At 45.6% G+C, this 17,044-nt stretch overlaps 1 protein-coding gene across 2 annotated transcripts; it reads right to left on the bottom strand.

The window, feature by feature from the left end:
- Window positions 1-58: 58 nt before the first annotated feature.
- Window positions 59-9,068, bottom strand: usp44 (ubiquitin specific peptidase 44). Of its 2 annotated transcripts, none has more exons than XM_035147209.2 (6): window positions 8,978-9,068; window positions 4,748-6,443; window positions 3,727-3,925; window positions 2,189-2,297; window positions 1,779-2,029; window positions 59-1,675 (listed from the first exon to the last, which is right to left on the bottom strand). In XM_035147209.2, the coding sequence occupies exons 2-6, from the start codon at window positions 6,296-6,298 to the stop codon at window positions 1,551-1,553; spliced, it is 2,235 nt and encodes a 744-aa protein (XP_035003100.2). In that variant the 5' UTR covers window positions 6,299-6,443; window positions 8,978-9,068; the 3' UTR covers window positions 59-1,550. The 2 variants fall into 2 exon arrangements, with proteins under 2 accessions (XP_035003100.2, XP_047194505.1); XM_047338549.1 differs by having other exon boundaries at window positions 1,782-2,029.
- Between the last annotated feature and the right edge of the window lie 7,976 nt (window positions 9,069-17,044).

Genomic DNA, 17,044 nt, shown 5'->3' with positions numbered 1-17,044 from the left:
AATTAAAATGTAACTGACAAGCTTCCTGTTTGAAATAAGAGGACACACAACCTTCATCTTATGTAGAAAAATGAAAAAATATTCTCATTTATTGAGGTAATTTTCTCTAGAAAAAAAATTGAGGTAACAATTTGCATAGTATAACTTCCATAAATTTACACACACATAAATCCATGGAGTAGTAACCAAAAAAATACAATGTGTCACGATGATAAAGACGGTAAATAAAAACATGAAGTGTGCTTTGAATTTCCCTCTGACACAAATCCTGAGGGAACACGATTGAGGTGGAGATTTTTTCTGTTTCTCCAATACGGAGATAAATATCACATCCTGAATTCATGATGAATCAGGATGTTTTACCAAACACGTACAGTACACACACCCACTTCCTGGAGAACAGTGAAATCTGCTGCTGGTGAATTCATAGCGTTTGTATAAAAACTTTAAAAACAGTCCATGGCCTCTTTTCTAGAAAACCTCTGAGAAGGATTGCGTATAAAAATACATTCATTATCTAGATGCTGGTTTGCGTGGGACGGCAGCCGTGCACATTCCACGTCACTGCCTTGATATGAACTATAAAAATATCAGCTTTTTGACAAAAGGGCACTTTTAAAGAACGCTCGTTTCTGTGTGGTTGGTTCAGACTCCGAAGACAATTACATTCTGGAGCAGAGAGGTGGCAGCATTGAGCCCAAAATCGTCCTCTTGGAGACTTTTCTTTTTCTCCGTTACAAAAAAGAGGAACCGTTTGGGAAACGCTGGGAGTTTTTTTTCCAAACATCCCCCTCAAGGCTTTGGCTTCGGGTCTGCAGTGTTTCCTGACAGACCCAGGAGAACTTCAGAGTGAGAAATAAACTTCCGCACGTGCACAGATCTTTTAACTAACTAATATCAAGAAGTCCGAGTTCTAACGACCTGTTCTGCCGTGATTAGTGCATTTCAGGCAGGAAAAACCACGTTTACGTCTGTGAGAAACAGGGCGGCCATTTTCTAGCGAGCGAGTGACGTTTTACAGCCGACATCCAGTTCTGTGTTGACTATCTAAAGTGACTGAGGAACATTTCACTTGATTCAAACAAACAAACAGAATTTACAATCAACAAGCCCCCACCGCAGGGAGGCCGACACGTGGATCCACCTGTACAACCTGCAGAGGACACGTGTACGTGTGTGTAGTCAGAATCTGTCAGCTGCTACCGAGACACATCTTGGCTGATACTCTTATTTATAATAAAAAATTCAACTGTACACAAAACATCACCACCTTTTTCTCGTTTTTTTTTAAAATACCTACATATAAACACCATATACAAGAAGTTCACAAAGCAGAACCAGGTTTTAAAAAAAGGAGTTCTTCCTCTCTTTTCTTTTTCCTTTAGAAAAATAGACTAAAAAAGACCCATCCTCCCGGGATATGAAATGCCCAAAGAAAGAGAGGGAAGAGAGAAAGAGCGATAGGTGGGGCTGTGCTGGTGTCGTCTCGCTGAGGAGGCGGCGACGAGGAGGAGGAGGAGGAGGAGGAGGAGGTTCAGGGGGTCGTGGTCCTATAGCGGCCGGTCTTTGTCCTGAGTTACTCGCTGTGTGTAGAAGAGGATGTAGGCCTGAGCTCGGCAGACCTCCTCCACCGAACACACGTTCATCTTAGAGTCATTACAGTGAACCCAGAAGCCTGAGGAGGAGTCGAGGGAGACAAATTAGTATGTGAATCAAGCAGCGAATGAATCCTCAACCATTAGAGGCCTCTAAAAGCCCACAGCTGTGTTTGCACTCACCACCTGCTGTGTTGTAGCAGTAGGCCGTGTAGTGGCCTGAGCCGAAGCCCTTCCCATGATGCATAGCCACAGCGGAGAGTTCGTAGAGGAAGTGCTTGGGGCGCGGCGAGCCGGGGGAGCTCGGGCTGCTGGGACTGGAACAGGCCGCCCCTCTGGGCGAGGGCTCGAGGCAGCAGTACGGCTCCATGTCCAGAAGCTGGTCGAAGCTGACGTGGACTCCGATCTTCTCCCGGTGGTTCCGCCCAGACCACCTGACGACCAATTACAAGACAGAGAGGCCGTCGATATTAGTTTTATTAATGTGTATCACAACAGTCAGGAGAAAACCTTTTTAATATACAACCTAGAAACACTTCAATACGAATTGTGGGCAAACCAAGAAACTTTACTGTGAAGTATCGTGGTCTCACCTGAACCGTTTGAGGTGCAGCCGCAGGACCTGAGGCAGTTTGTGGACCATCAGCTGTTTCTGTGCGTCGGTCAGGATGACGGGTTTGGAGGAGGTCCGCCGGCGAGCAGCTGCAAACAAGACGAGCGAGTTATATATATATATAAATATATATATATAAAAAAGACATACAATATTCCACACCACTCAGCCTCTTCTGCATATTATGGGGTGCTCCATGCATAAGGTCAATGTGTGTTAAGTTCAGTGTGACCAGCCTCTCTGAGCTGGCCTCTGATTGGAGGAGTTTGGTCGTCAGGCAGATTCACGTCACCTGGTCTCTCTCATTCACGTCTCCCACAGTGTTTTAATTTGATGTCTACGTTTCAATTAGTTCAAACTCGTGTTGTCTGGGATCAAATCAGTGATTCAGGTAAGATGAAGTTGGATGTTTGTGTTAATTCACCGTTGCTTTATGTTTTCCAAACTGCATCTGGGAAGTGTCCTACATGGGTTTAGTCTTTAAGTTTAATGTTCTAGTCCTGGAGTTTTCTCCCCTCAGCATTCGTTGGTAATCTTTTTTCTCTTTTACACCAAAATAAGCAGATATACACTGATCCTTTTAAAACTCCTTTCCCATCACAAGTAGGATCTCTTTGTATTTGTACAGCACCAAACACTGAGGTGTCTCATTTCCGTCAGTGCCAATAGCAGCTGATGGAAACCCGTGTCTGCTGCAGAGTCACTAGACCCCGGAGTGACTGCTTATTGAATCCATTCCCATGGCAGAGAGAAGCCAGATGTTAGTGGGTTTATTCACCAGTGGAAAAAGGGCCTTGGGTGCAGTTATTGCAACTCCCTCAAAAGGGGCAGTGAAAGTGGGTGGAGCTATATGATCACATCTGTGGGTAACAACATAGCTGGGAATGTGTGGACCCACTGGTTTCCAGTGAATAAACTCCCCCATCAGTAAGTGCCTGAAGACTCGGGCTGCCCTCGGCCATGTGTGGTCATGTGTGGTCTTTCCTACTCTGTCCAGCCTTGAGCAGGGTTGTGACACAGTTTCATTATTTCCACACTTCCTGCTTTATGACAGCACCAGTAAAGATAAAGAACGTGGGGCAACTGTGTAGACACACAACCATATAACTGCAATAACCAACCAGCTCTGAGGTGCACGTCTACGTCTCTCTCCATAGATGTAGTATCTACTAACTCTATTGTCTGAGTGCGAAAGGCCCATTGAAACGTAAAAAAACTGCATCAGGTGAGTTGTCGATTAACTTTATGACATTAAACCACAATTATTAACAATAAAAGTTCCAAGTCCTCCCAGTAACCATGATGTGCTTCACTCAAACAATCTGGGATCTTTGTGGCTTAACTCTTTGTTTCTCTTTTCCATTTATCTCACACTAATATCTTTGTTGTAGATCTGTGTGAAACATCTGAGATAAAGTGTGTGTGTGTGTGTGTGTGTGTGTGTGTGTGTGTGTGTGTGTGTGTGTGTGTGTGTGTGTGTGTGTGTGTGTGTGTGTATTTAAACATTATTCAACTCACAGTTACACTGGTCACAAGCGTAGATGTTTCCCTCCAGCGCTTCGGTCTCTGTGAACTTGGCCAGCATCTCGGTCAGATGGCACGAAGCCTGCGCGGCTGACTCCCTGCTATTACTGTGATACCGCTCAGGGAACTCCAGAGACAGATCCCAGAACGGCTCCACCGTGTTGGAGCGATGGTCGCACGCCAGGCATGTGACCTGCATGTCAGAGTGAGGAAAACAAAAAGACGAGTGGGTCTCAGGGGATGGAAATGCACTGTGCAGATCATTTTAATATTTGTCTTCGTCGTCCTCTGAGCGGTTTCTTGTCTCTAAACTATAAAAAATAAAGTATGAGCTGCTTTATTTTCCTACATAACACCAACTGACACACGTGAGGTGCAGCCTGAATCCGAGCTGCAGTTAACGGCCACAGTGCAGCGATGCCACCCAGACACACAGCCTCTTTATTGAGCACGAGCAGGTGTCGCAGTGTGTGCTCAGCCTCGACAAGTAATCACTAATCTCTCGTCCTCACACCAACTCCCCACGTTCCCCCACAACCTTTTCTATCAATGACCTGAAACGATGCTGAACTTTGACAGAACCTAAGATGATACAGATTCGTGTCCATGCGTCAAAATGGTATCAACTTAAATCAGCCAATCCTGTAAGTGTACGTGCACGACCAGGAGTCAGTGACACGTTTGGCACATTAAAAGAAGCTGTTGCTTATTCTATGAGAAAAAGAAGTGGAGCTTTATTGATTTACTTATAATACTTTAAAGACTCGTCAGTGTTGGAAGTTTAACCTTCACTTTCACTTTTCACAGATATTCAGTTGTAATCAACTCCATCAAGGTTAAATTACTCAGATTAATGAATTACCGATACAGTTGAGTCAGGGCTTGTGATGACTGTTGAATCAATCACACCAGTGTGTGTGGGTGATTGTAACATGAGTCACTTGATGACTGCTCAGTTACTCTGTGGTTGTGAAATTAAAGTGATGACAGGTGTGTGTGTGTGTGTGTGTCGTACCTGGCTGAGGAGCTGGCCGTGAAAGATGGTGTTGACGACGCTGAGCACCTGCTTGATGAGTCGTTTCTGTGGAACTCCCGCGGTGGTCGTGTGCTTACCGGTGCTTTCCAGCTCGTGCTGCACCTTGTCCAGCAGCTCGCACAGGAACTCCTGAGCGTCCTGCTGAGCGTAGCCCCTGAACGCTGGAATCAGCTGCCACACCGAGTGGAGCATGGCGAACGGTGACACCAGCGCCCACTTGCCCGACCACATGACCTGGAACAAGGTGTGCAGCTCATGGCAGAGAGAGATGTGCTTCGAGCTCGGCTCTTTGGGTTGTATCAGCTCCATGCTGCGGGCGCGTGACGCTCCACCGCTCAGTCCTGCCCCAGAGCCGGAGCTGGTCTGAAGCCCCTTCCTCTGGGACAGGGCTGAGTCGGAGAAAGACTTCCCTGCCAGTTGGCCGTGGACGGCAGTTGCCAGTAGCTCCAGAGCCTGGGTCAGGTCCAGGCGCAGAAAGCACTCCCTGAAGACGTGCAGGTGACTTAGCACCTGCAGGATGGAGTTCATATAACAAGTGTTGCCTAAATTCCTCAAGCCTGTCACTCCCGGAGTGACTGTGGGACGCCGTTTAAAGGGTGAGCCTCCCTGTTTGGTACTTTGCTTGCGGCGAACAGGTGTTTGGGCAGCACGGGGGGTCGCTGAGGTTGTTTTGGGCTTAGATTTGGCGGCAGAAGAATGGCTCCGGAGCCTTGGAGGTGGTGGGACCTTTTTTGTCTGTCTAGCTTTTTGGGGGGTAGCAGTACTTGGGCTTTGAGTCCGTGGCCTGCGGGTGGAGGTTGGGGACGTAGGGGTTTTCACCTTGTTGATTTCCCTCCGAGATGCCGTTGTGACCGCCGCATCTGCAACTCTCTGGCTCTTCCGACGTAAACGGCGACTCTTTCTCAGAGGAGCATTCTCCAGCTCCTCCTGTAGCTGTCTCTTTACAGCTCGCCTCCTCTCCCGTGCTTCCCTTTTCTGATCCTCCTCCTCCTCCCTCTTCCTCTCTTCCTCCTCCCTCTTCTGTCCACATTCAGTCAGTCCAAACCAGAAGCGAAAGACACGTCCCATAAGCGCCCGGCGCCGGTGCCAGAGGGCAGTAAACATCCTATCCTCGTCCTTCAGCTGCAGCTCGCGGGCACCGCATGGCATGAGGGCATCGGGGGCAGCGCTAGCCGAGCGGAGGGTGCGCCCACTGCGTGTAGTAACCTCATAGCGCTGGCTCTGGATGGCACTGAGCGTACTACGAAGCAGCTTGAGGTCTCCGGTAGCGTTGTCGTTCAGCACATAGTCGTCACACAAGTAGCAAAAAACGTAAAGTTCATTAACCTCCATAGCCAACGGGTGGCGCTGCTGCTGGAAGTGCTGCAGCGCGTGTTCCTCGATGTAGCGGCCGCACGCCACATGAGCGCAGCCCAGGCAGGCCCATATAGACTCGGTGGTGTTGCAGTCGACGCAGTGCCACTTCTGAGGGTTGAGGATGGAGTGGTCCGGGGCCAGCCGCAGCCGCCCCACATGCTTACACCTGTCCATTACACACGCCTGCCTGCCGACTGGCTGCGTCAGTCAATAACTGACCGTCTGTGTGCGAGTCTGTGTGAGCGGGTCAACGTTTCACACTGGCCTCATATTACCATGGTGAGCTGAGAAACGGGAGCCTCCCAGGGCATCGTGGTGTCTAGAGGGGAGAGAGATGTGATTATTCAAACTGACCAGATGGAATAAGAAAGGCAGGTAAAGAGAAACTGAAATCTCAAACAGTGCATGGTCGATTTAAAGATGCTTTGCTCCTGTTTTGAAATACTTCCCCCTACAAGCCAAACATACATGCGAGGAGAAGCACATTGTGTGTATTTTATATCAAATCAACATCCTGCTCTTTTCCTTGAAACACATTAAAACACCATAACACTATTAACGACATCTGACCTGTAACGGCTGTTTTTATGAGGCCGAATAAACTGTGGCAAACTGCCACGTAGCCAGCGGGTCTTAATATTCCCCAAGAGTAACTTGTGCCAGCGTTAAATAAACTAAACATGACTGTGGTGAGTGTTGCCAGACACTTCCACTCAAAAGCAGAAAGGTGTTTAAGTTAACATGGACTGTTGAACCTGGGCGTGAAAACCTCAGACAAGACAAACGCATTCCTCCGCCAAGGCCCCACAGTCCCTTTATGAAACCACATTTCAATCTCGTCTGGATTTTTATGTGGATCTGCACCCAATTACACACACTCGTGAATATCAGTCCCCTTAATACGCCTGATTGTTTTCATCAAGATCTGTGAAATACAAAAACATAACCTCTTGACAGATGTTACAACAACTAAGCTCGACCCACAACCTGTCCCTCTCTATCTCTCCAGGCAATCTCTCCTGCCTCCTTTTCACATCCTCGGGGGTTGATGTGCCTGTGCGGACAAAGTGGGGATCCTTAAGAGGGGCCGAGGCCTATCAGCACCCCCCACTGAGGCCATAGAAGTAAAATTATCCTACAAAAGGGAGGCCGAGCTTGCTGAGTGCCAGGTCTATTGTCTGGGTACAGCACTACCTATATTTTGTGGAGTAAAGGCTGATTTACTGCAGAAATGCGAGTGATTCTTCCGGTTTCTGGTCCAGCTTACTTACAACTTCTCTGGCGTCTGTTTACGTCAGAACAATGGCGAATGTTAATGAGCGGATCGTGTGGGAGTTGGAGCTGATAGATGTTGAAGAGCATTTACTTTTTCTTAAAGAACTGCCACGCAGAAAAGAAAGACGTCGTCCGGGTTCGTTCCTACAACTAAAATCAAAAGCTGCGGCGAGTCTGCCGGTAATGCGACGCTTCCAAGCGAACCAATCACAGCGATTGCGGTATTCGTTGCCTCGACTCGTATGTTACATGTTTGGGGAGGTGCACATCTGCATCTGCGTAGGTTACACGTCTCTGCGTAGACTACGGCGTCGCTTTGACACAAAAGCATGAATTGGGCTTTGAGAAAGAAGGGAAAGTAAAGGGAGGGAAATGACAAGACAGGAAATGAGTTCGGGGGAAATGATGAAGACACTGGAAAGACGGGTGAAGACAAGGAAACGTGTCTCTGACCGTAACAATCTTTTATTAGAACAGTTGAATCATCCTTCCAACTTCTTTAAATATGTGTAAACAGCAACAGTGAGTTCAGGTGAAACACTGTTTACCAGTTAGACTGCAGGCATGGGCGTGTTGATTCAATGAGTGTTGATCAGATTGGAGTGTGTGTGTTTGTTTGCAGCCAAGGTGATATAAATAAAATCTCAGTGCTGTCAGGGATCCAGCACAGACCTGCTGAGGCGGTAACTGACCACATGTCCTTCTGAGATCACGGACTCCTTTAAGGGCTGAACCCTCAGGAGGCTTCACATCCTGAGGGTATATTCAGGTACATGAGGGTAGTAGTAGTAGAAGTACCCACAGTATTAAATACAGTGACCTTTACACGTGTCTTTAGGGAAAGTGCCAGTGTTTTGATTTGCAGAGGGAAGCGGGTTTAATGGAGGAAACGGTGAAAACACAGAGTTTCTCATGTCTCTGAAGTTTGATCAGCAGCTTAGCGCGCGTTGCCTGCTTCGTCCTTGTGACTGCAGGAGCTCCGGTGTGTGTCCGCTACACAACTTCACACTCACCGCGAGTCCGTCAGACACAACAACACAACACAACAGCGACATTTTAACCTTCCCACAACCCGCGGGACGAGGACACGAGGTCAGGTCGGTCGAATCCCCTCAACTTTAAAGACCCCTCTCCACAGCTAAGCCTCGCTAGCCGAATGCTAACTCTGCTATACACAAATACTGAAATCAAACACAGGGAAAAATGTTAATTTATGTATTAAAACACAATAAATCAAAGGTCGGACATTGTTTAAATCGCAGGCGGAGCACGAACGTGCAAACACGCGCTGCTAATGCTAACCCTGCTGGTTAAATTATATTTATGAAAGAGATTAGGGAGCCCTAGCTAGCGTTAGCCTAGCATGCTAGTTAGCATTAGCCAGGGCTAACAAGCGATAATCCGTCCAAGTTGGTGCGGCAGCCGCAGCTCAGCTCCCGGAGCCGGGGCTCCGGTTCTGCCTTTTAAAAAGAAAACCCACAACCGGCGCGGCCGAGTTCAGATGAGACCGAGCGCGGCGTCACATTCGCGGCTCCGCTCGAGTGGGGGAAGCCCCGGAGAGGAAAGAAACGCTCGTACCTCGCTGCTCCTTCACGGCAGAAACTCCTCCGGTGCTGAACTCATCGCCATCTTGTCCGTCCCTGTCGCGTGGTGCGGGCTCGAGCGCGTCCTCGATTCGTGACGTAGTTGTTGTTGTTGTTGTTGTTGTTGATCACGAGATGATGTTTACCAACTGCTTCTTTTTTTTTTTCAAATCTCATACAAAAACAGTGTTGTTCCGTTATTATACACATTTCAGTTTGAATGTTGCACAAGTGATTAATCATGTGTGTAGTTTTTCTGACAGTTGAAGAACTTCAAGTTGTAGTTTATTGTGTTTAGTACTAGTAGTAGTCATAGTACCACTAGTACTAGTAATGACACATTTCTTCTTGTCAACCAAGGCCTTAAAAACCAACATTTATAATAGATTCAATAACTAATAATTCATCATAATCTAACAGCAATAATCAATATACTAGTAATCTTATTCCTGAGGAAAAATAAATAAATCTGTTTTAAGATTTAACAAGTCAATAGAACATGCTTCTGTTGTGTTTGGTTCACAATTTAAATTGACTCAAATTCACATTTTATTCTTGCTTCAACAACATCTGCTAAAACACGCAGTGAGCAGCTGTTTCTTTTATTGTAATTTAAATATATACTCATTTATAAAGATGAATGTCACACAGGCGAGCTGTAAATTCAGAAATTAGAACATAATGATTAAAGGGACCAACACAAAGTTTAGATTTTAGTCTTGAAGACACCAACCACATCCTTCAAGTAAAATAAACAACATCTTGTAGAAATAAAAATGTTTGTTAAATTGTTTTACATTTTTTGGCACTAAAATATAAAGAGCTAATAAATGTACCTGTGCAGAAAGGTCCCATTATTATTATTATTATTATTATTATTATTATTATTATTATTATTATTATTCACTTTTCATGAGCTGTATTTAAGCCAAAGACACACTGGACAAAATCACTGTTCCGCTCTGATAACAGAATACAAGCAGTGTATTGTTTTTACCACTAGAGGGAAGTGTTGCTCCATTCACACCCATGTGTTACCCAGATGACTTTATAACCACAAATACAACCAGACCATAAATCACAGTAGTAGCCTATTAATATGAACTATAAATTAATAATTAGAATCCGCAGCAGTGTAATAATTAAACCCCTGCTGAGCTATCAAACGATTTGGTTTAAAGCCACACACATTTTTATTTATGCTCTCCCAGGATTACAAATAACAAATTTGCGGTTTGCATTCTGTGAAACATGGAACAAGGAAACACTCCATAAGAAAAATACATCGTATCAATCAATAAATCTTCAATATCCATCCAGCACGTTTCCCTTTGCCCTATTCTAATACGTGACATGATTCATGTTGTACATTTTCCCAGGTCGTGTAACCTAAATAAAGCTCAAGACAGATTTTGAGTAATTCAGAACCTAATGATGATTTTCAGCTCTGCTCACGTATCACACGTCTTCACTTTCCCACAGTGTGTGAGTGTGACCTGCGGTGTTCTCACCACACTCTGTCTCCAGCACGACAGCTGTGTAGATAAACATCTAGGTTTAGTTTCAGAGAGTGATGACAATTCACACTATATTTTCCCAACTCACTCTTCTTTCACACAGTCTGGAGCCGCTGGTTGTTTGTTCTAACTGATAAAACTGTGTAGATATCCCGGAATCGCTGGAAATGTGTATTTATCCTGAATTTCAATATCTTATGTCTGCAATCCTACACTCTGTAAATATCACGTCTATTTCCCTGGGTCTATATTGCATGTTTGTCCCCTTTGCTGCTGTGACACATCAAATTTCCCTCTAGTGGGACTAATTATCTTATATTATGCTCCGGCTAAGTGCTCCTTGTTTAAACCTATTGGACCTCAGCAACGTGAGTATTTCGTAATGATTGCAGCAGCCGAAACAGTTCATACCTTGTGTACTTCCACCTCTCTGTGGAATATTTTAAGTGCAGTTACTTTATTTTTCTGCCTCCATCTCGCCCCATCTGCAGCCGTCCATCTCTGGTAATATGATCATGAAACTCTTAACTGTTTCCCTGCGTCCCTGAGGTTTAGGTATTTTAAAGTCCTGTGTGCTGGTTTGTTATACACGTGTAGCGCTTCATGCTGGTTAATGGGGGCTGGTGGCACTCACTGTGTAGATCCTATCAGCCTGAGGGTTTTTTTTTTTTTAAATAAGAAAACAACTCTTAAGTGTGTCGGCTGCGTGGAGTTAAGTTTCAACTCCAGCATCGGCAACAACAAAAGGGAAAAACATTTAAAAGGTTAAATGTTCGATTTGTGCAAAAAAAACATCAGAGTCATTAAACAGGAGAAGAAACACAGGTGTGATTATAGCGTGTGGCTCCTGTAGCATTATATCAATCCCTATATAAACATGACAGTAATTTCACATTAGGTAAACATCTCTAAAAGAGAACAAAGGGAGGAGCAGACTTTCATTCATGAAACGCTGCCTGCAGGAGGACGTTTCATCTCCACACACGCACCATGTGAAGAATCCCTCTCATGTACTGATTAGTGGGGAACTGATCCCCACAAGCCTCCCTTAACCCCCCCCCTTGTGAACGGGGGGCCGAGTGTGGTAATAGGTGTGAGTTTCTGTGCGAGCGTGTTTACGGCGACGCACCACAGGCCTGTGTGAGACAGATTAAGGGGCATTTGTGAGTGACTTAGAGAACGAGGTATGTGTTGATGTGCCATGCGATGCCTGTGAATCACCTCCTAATGTTTTTCTCTGCCTCCATGGCCCCCGGGGCCTTTTCCCGCCTTCGTGTCCGCACATGCTAACCCTCCCTCGTGTCCTCTTTTCATCTGCTCGCTCACTCAAACGCACATATTTCTGTTACTGTACTACTGCTTTTCATTGTAGCACTGAATCAGAATGACCTCAGGTGCTGCTCGTAGTGAGATATCGTATTCGCGTGTCGACCTCGCAGGCCGACCTTGCTTTGGTGCTTCTTTCAGCTCGTTGTTTTGGGTTTTTTCAAAGCCAGATTTACTGCATGTTTCAATGCCACTTTTCTTATGAACTCTTTTATTAGCTGGGAAGGCAATAAAACAAAAGTAGACCTCCGCCAAAGCCTAACAATCCCCTTATGAAACCACATAAATTCACTAGATCCAGATCTTTATGTGGATCTGCACCACATTTCACACACTCATCAATCAGTCCCCTAAATATGTCACATTTCTTTTAAAACCAAGATCAATAAATTATTCTGAGAAATCAAGTAAACGTTGAAAAACACCCTCTGACAATGTTAAAGAAAGTGGGAAAAAATAGATCCGCCCCCTGATCCGGATTCTACCAGAATGTACTGGGTTCCTTCCAGACTCATACCACATCTTTCCAGCAAATTTTTTTGCGGAACTCCATCCTGTAATCTTTGCCTAATCCTGCCAAAAAAACAAACAAACGCAGATGAAAACCGAACTTCCTTCCCCTCAGCACCAAACCAAGCAGCTTATAACCAGACCTCTGACATTTCCACTCAGTTAAAGGCGCCGCCGGCTCTATGGGACAGTGTTTTTACAAGTGGGCCGTATTGTTTTGTTCATATTCCGCAAGGACGCGGGCTCTGGTGAAAAGATGGTGTGCAGAAATGTGCCAAGAAACGTAGTAAACATGTTTGTTCAGACTTCAGCGATGCACGCGATACGTTCTAGAGAGACACTGTGAACACAATAACAAGTTTGGTTTTGTTTACAAGAAAAGCAGTTCAGAAAAGCTGAAAACAGATTCGATGAAATGGGCTTTAATGGTGGTGGCTTTGCAGCGTCGTATTTACTGTGGTATCGATTCTCTCTCAGCATCTTTTTCTTACAGGAAAACAAAATGCCAAACTCTCGCATCAGCAGGTCTGAACAGCGGATGTCTGGTGGACGTACCCAGTCTGATGTTTAGGTTCAGCAGCAACAGTGTTTTGTCTTGAATAAATAAATCTTGCATGACCGAACAAGACGCACAAGCTCATCAACGGTGGCATCTGATTGCAGAGATGGACGTGTTTACCTGGAAGGTTCCTGCAAAGCAAAGAGGATGTTACACCAATCGTCCCCCGTGCAGTCTGTGTTTAAACCCTAAATCATAAAGTGCTAATGTCTTTAAAATGGTTATTTGTTATTATTCTGATCCATTTACATGGAAACATGTGGCTTTTTCAGTCTGTTTTCACAGAGAAGAGCTTAATAACTTCAGTGAAAGGAAGCCATTCCGGTGGTTTCATGGTGGTGTGATCGCAGCTGGATACGGTGTTGGTTTTGTGGCGGGTTGAAAAACACAGGTGCCGGTGAAGCCAGAGGAAACCCTTTATTCCACAGCCTGTAAACAAACACATCTCCTGTAATTTCTCTCTCCCCTCTTCAGATTCCCAGGCCTGGCGTTTGAGGCTGAATGTTACCGTTGGCCACCTGACAGCTTCTGATGTTTAATCTGTTTTCTGAAGAGCGTCGGGGTCTGCGTTCCCTCCCCTGACTGTCTGCCTGTTGTCAGGTTGACGTGTGGGTTCGTACATAATGACTCCATGACATCAGGTCCTTGTTTGCATGGCTGTGTAATAATCAGCGGTAGCGTCTCAATCACTGTGCTATGTCAACATGGCCCTCCCTGTTCTGGCTTGCTCTGATGCTGCGCAGGTAGAAAAACATTCCTGATACGTGTCTGCATGCATGTGTGTGTGTGTGTGTGTGTGTGTGTGTGTGTGTGTGTGTGTGTGTGTGTGTGTGTGTGTGTGTGTGTGTGTGTGTGTGTGTGTGTGTGTGTGTGTGTGTGTGTGTGTTCTCATGTGCAATTAAGTAAAGCCAAAGAGCGTGGATGGTTTCTGAGGACAGAGCTGGATATTTTTAGTTGAAGGACGTTGAGTGTGAGCTCCCAGGGCCTCAGTCGTCTTATTTCCTCTAAGTGAATCACAGCTGATGGGATAATACCGACCACATGACTCACTTATCCAGCTCTCACTTCCTCTGAGCAAACTGCGAAGAAAGAAAGAAAAATTCTTGATTTTAAATCCCTCACATAGGCGACAACTGGGTGTGACTGTGACAAAGCTGATGATCCAGCGGACAAACATAACGTTACCGTGAGGAGGAAAAGTCCTTTGGAGCAACGTCGACAGATCGGACTTCAAACTGAAAGATTTAAAATAACTTTTCACAACTTTAATGGCACTTAGTGGATCTGCCACTTCCCGACAGGCCCTTGTATAAAACCACTTTTAAATTCCCTACATCCAGATTTTATTGGATGCTCACTCATTAACATCAGTCCCCTTAATGTGTCTGATCTTTTATTTTTCAAGATTCCTGGATCTGGTTATTACCTCATTCAGGAAACCAGGCTGGCAACCCAAAAAGTTGTTCTTGTGTAACTCATCTATAAATCAGGTGTAAATGATCTATGAAACATTAATGATTACAGTTTATAAACCTTTTATGAATGCTGCCCTATCAGGAAGTGATACCAGCATTTAAAAAAAAAAGTTTTAATGGTGCATCCAGATAATAACTCTGCGTCCAAACAAAATAATGGGTTTATGAATAGGTGCATGTGCAACCCGATCCAGGACCTGTGGGTGCCGCTGGCTGTGTGACACCCATAGCAGCCCAGTTTTGGTGCGTCTGTCTCAGGGTGATGGGTGCTGCCAAAGAGGGGCATTGTGACTCCCAGCGAGAGGAGGGGAGGGTGGGGGAGTTATTGTCCCCGAGCCCGCGGGAGCTGCCATGCGCTCCGAGGCCAATAGCAACACAAGAATGCTGATAGGACAAAGGCCATAACTCTATTCTATAGCAACACAAGCGGGGCATTGTGTTCCTACAGGCACGCACGGACACTCATATATATACACACATGCATGCATCAGCCACTACTACAATAACACACACGCACACGCATGGGCCATACTGGAGCAGGCCATGCATCTGTGCAAGCATGCCAAACACTCATTCATCAACTAGGTTCCCACACCATGCAACCCCCCACAGAACATCTCCATCACAGGCTGAGAATGGCCAGTCAATCTGAGGACAATGAGAGAGAGAGAGAGAGAGAGAGAGAGAGAGAGAGAGAGAGAGAGAGGTTCAGCTGCAGTAGTAGTGCATGTGTTTGTGTTTGTGGCGCCCTGTTGCGACTGCACTTCAAGGTCAGTTCCCACCGTGTCAAACACCTCCGTCCCCACCTAACCTGGAGGCCTGAGCTCAGCTGTGGTGGAGGAAGGACTCGGGTACTCGAGGAAAAGTACCAACAAAACACTGGAGATATCTTCTGTTAATCCAGGAAAGGCCCTTCCACCTCTTTTAATGCACATTTTCAATTTGTGCCTAAAAGTAAACAGTAGAAATATGTTCAAGATTAAAACTGTTTGAATGCATGGAGATAGAGAAGCTTATGTAATAATAGAAAATGTATGTGACAGGACATGAAGCATGTGACTTAAATGTGACTTTTAGATTAAATCATCTTCTTCTTTAATGGTACTCAACAGGAAAATATGTTCCGCTAACGTTTTATCTAAATGCACCAATGGAAATGTGGATAATTCACATTTTATTTTCCTTATTTGGTTGAAACCTGTTATTCCTTTGGAAGAGTTGGGTTTAGGAATCACAAATGTGACAAGGAGGTCCAACTAGACACAACAGCCAAAGTGGTTGGGAACCAGTGGATTGATTCAGGGCTGTGATTGTGTCTTATAGGCTTATAATGTACTTTATGAAATATAAAATGTGTATAAAAAGTGTTTATCTGCATGAACCTCAGCCTGAGTCAAACATGAATGTAGTGCAGTAAAAAGCGTGATGTATCAAGTAGGAACAATGGAGATACTCAAGTAAAGTACAGTGATTGAGTAAAAGTACTCAGTTACTTTGCCCCATTGGCACTGAGGCATTCCTTCCAGTCACATTCCTCTCCCTGTGTGCACTCGCTCACCCCTTCCCCTGCTGTCTGGGAACACAAATGAGGAGGAGCCGTGACCTCTCTGCCACAAATCTGTGAATGGGCCGCGGATGAGGAAACGTGGGCACAAGAGGCTATCCGGCCTCGGCCGTGAGAAAACATCCACTCCTGCCCGCTCCTCCTCGGCGAGTCCGGGCCGGCAGACAGGTGAGCGACCTTTGACCCGGCCTGCTGCGGAGCCCCGCTCGATGTGCCAGGAATGTGTCCACACCTCTCAGCCAACCACGTCACGGCGAGCGGGCGAGGAGGAGGTGGAAAACACGCACCCTGCCTAAACCCAAACAGAGTGTGTGTGCTCGCCCCGGCCTCTCTGTTATGATCTACATTCTGTGGCACTGTGTGAATGTAGGGGAGAGTGTTTTGGGAGCGAGAGTGATGGATGTCTTAATCTGAAGGGACACACAGCGAGGAACTGTGTGTGTGTGTGTGTGTGTGTGTGTGTGTGTGTGTGAGTGTGTGTGTGTGTGAGAGAGAGTGTGTGTGAGAGGAAGGAGGGCGATAAGGATATTTTTGCCCCATTTATGTGAAGTATTTCAAGGCCTGGACGGTTAATATCAACTGCTGCTGAGCCGGTGTTCATGTGAGTGTCTGGGGAAAGTTCAAAGTGTAACGAGGCCATCTATACAGCATACGTGTAACAGAGTCCAATATACATTTGAATTATTTACTATTATAACTACTCAAATCTGTGTAAATACTTATTGCCTGGCATGTATTAGGGCGTCCATAAACAATATGTGGAACTTTGGGAAATGTTCTGGACCCCTACGTTCACCTACGTTCACCTTGGGGGGGGGACACTCTTCTTATGAGGTGTTTCCACTTCTGTACAAAATTGACCATTACATTTTTCCATCTGTCAGGGGTTATTTATAGGGATATTTGTTATCTTTATTCAAGAGCACGGTCTTTCAGTTTACGAGCAGGAATCGTTGCCCCTGCTTGTGCTTGGTTTTGCTCTGCTTGTGCTCAAACTGTGCGCTTACACTTCCGCTCTTCTCCTCGTGATCACGCTGCTTCTGTGCACGTTTAAAAAAAACATCTGCATTATCTTCCTTATTGACCAAAGGTTTAAAAAACAAGACTCAAG

Source organism: Hippoglossus stenolepis, chromosome 22, assembly GCF_022539355.2.
Source record: "Hippoglossus stenolepis isolate QCI-W04-F060 chromosome 22, HSTE1.2, whole genome shotgun sequence".
In the NCBI taxonomy this organism is placed as follows: Eukaryota; Metazoa; Chordata; class Actinopteri; order Pleuronectiformes; family Pleuronectidae; genus Hippoglossus; species Hippoglossus stenolepis.
Note: the sequence above shows the minus strand (reverse complement) of the source record. Positions and strands in the feature narration are given on the sequence as shown.